The sequence below is a fragment of the Capsicum annuum genome, chromosome 8 (assembly GCF_002878395.1).
Source record: "Capsicum annuum cultivar UCD-10X-F1 chromosome 8, UCD10Xv1.1, whole genome shotgun sequence".
Taxonomy (NCBI): domain Eukaryota; kingdom Viridiplantae; phylum Streptophyta; class Magnoliopsida; order Solanales; family Solanaceae; genus Capsicum; species Capsicum annuum.
Window position 1 is genome coordinate 34,312,198 of NC_061118.1, and position 1,849 is coordinate 34,314,046.

Sequence of the window (1,849 nt, forward strand, 5' to 3'; positions counted from 1 at the left end):
TATTATATTTATTTAAATGAAGTGGGGAGTTAATGGATAAGCGGTGATGAAGCTCTTGATTGAAGACAAGTGGAGCTATAGGTTTCAATATATATTGTCATGTTGTGAACAATATATAAGACTCCACAAGTGATCTTATAAAAAATTGTTTGGTAATTGGTGATAGTAATACATATGAATCCTAGAAGAAGATATGTCTTATAATTATGTGCAAATCACCAAGTTAATTTTCCTTCAAAATTTGTGGGCCTAGATTCAAAGCAGACAATATGGATCGTAACATTAAGAATCGGAGTTCATATTTTATGTAACTGTATGTTAGCTTAATCTTATCAACAACGTATTGGATTAATACATTAACACGTAGTTATTGTAAAATTATACAAGCACAAAATATATAAAACAGTAAAGTTAATACTCACATAGTTATTGAGTATATATACAACGTTCAAGGGTTTATAACAAGCCTTATTTTATTTAATACATAACAAAGTAAACTTATGACAGCATTCGAATCTCCACTGGCATTATTCCCGGAACCATGCAGCCTATTTTAACTTACTCTGCACAAAAAGATAAAGAGGAGCAAAATTAGTGATTATTAATTTTTTAGTCTTCTGAAATATATACAAGTATAAAACATGTAGTTATCTTTTAATTAGCTAACTTTAATACTATGAAAACTATTTCATATCATCAATATATGTAAGTTAAACTCTTACGTGTCACAGTTGATGGTCCTGGAGATATAGAAGGGAAAGGAAACACCACACTTGCTAGCAAGAGCCCTGGATTGATCTTCATTAATCGAGGAGTTTCGTCGGTTCACTGCAGCCTTAGCACAGTTGCAAGCAGACCTCCTATCCTCAGTGGACTGAGCTATAATAATCATGGTTCTGAACCCAGTGCAGCATGCTGAATCAAGCCTGCCACGTCGAAGACCTTCAAGTAACGAGTAACAGGGACCCAAAACGTCATCTACATGACCACAAGCGAGTCCGCCCTGTTGTTCTAGCCGTGCAGCCATAGCTAGCTGAGCCACGGCTAGCACAACTAGAACTAGTACTACTGCAACACCTTTCATGGCAGCTTAATTCAATTTACTTAATTTGTATATATGGTAATTTTTTCTTATGGAATAATATAATTGTAAATTGAGTCTAGTGTATTTATACTAATTTGGAGATGGCAAACGATGGATAAAGTGTGCGTCAGGATTTACAAAATTTAAATGTTAATTTTGGATTTTCTTTGGTTTGGTATTGTATACATTAGGACATGATATATATTATGTGTACGCCTTATATAGCTAGCAAAGATGACATACACTGTGTGATATTAATTTTGGTTTTCTTCTAGGTGCCTCTACATCAACATTTAACTTTAATTTGGATTGATTAATACTGACGCATTACTTCTACATCAACATTTAACTCTAATTTGGACCGATTTATACTGACGCATTACTTCTTCATCAACATTTAACTCTAATTTGGGCTGATTTATACTGATGCATTACTTGTTCTTATAAGCTAAGTGCTTACTGTGATTCTCTCAACTAAAAGGTCATTTTGAAAATTTAATTAGTGAAATAAACATAACGAAAAATTAGTGAAATTGACGCCCTTCATGGCATGAGCAAAGAATTTAAAAAGTTATCAACCGTAGTATTGAAGTGTTGAAAAATATAAAATAGTCCCGGTAAAAACTTACACGCACCCGATGTATACACCAAACTAATGTTCTTTACCATGGTTAAGTAATTAACATGAACTTTAAATTCAAACACATGACATGTATGTATTGACTTGATGCATACACCAGGTGCGTGTAAGTTTTAATAATCCCC

General features: G+C 33.2%; 1 protein-coding gene across 1 annotated transcript; it reads right to left on the bottom strand.

Moving 5' to 3' along the window:
• Nucleotides 1–343: 343 nt before the first annotated feature.
• LOC107857212 (non-specific lipid-transfer protein 1) lies at nt 344–1,197 on the bottom strand. The gene is made up of 2 exons (XM_016702147.2): nt 723–1,197; nt 344–563 (listed from the first exon to the last, which is right to left on the bottom strand). Exons 1-2 carry the CDS (start codon nt 1,082–1,084, stop codon nt 554–556), a joined length of 372 nt encoding a protein of 123 aa, XP_016557633.1. The 5' UTR covers nt 1,085–1,197; the 3' UTR covers nt 344–553.
• Nucleotides 1,198–1,849: the final 652 nt, after the last annotated feature.

Excerpts from the sequence above, each read along its gene's own strand:
- LOC107857212 (XM_016702147.2), bottom strand. The coding sequence starts at position 1,084 with ATGAAAGGTGTTGCAGTAGTACTAGTTCTAGTTGTGCTAGCCGTGGCT.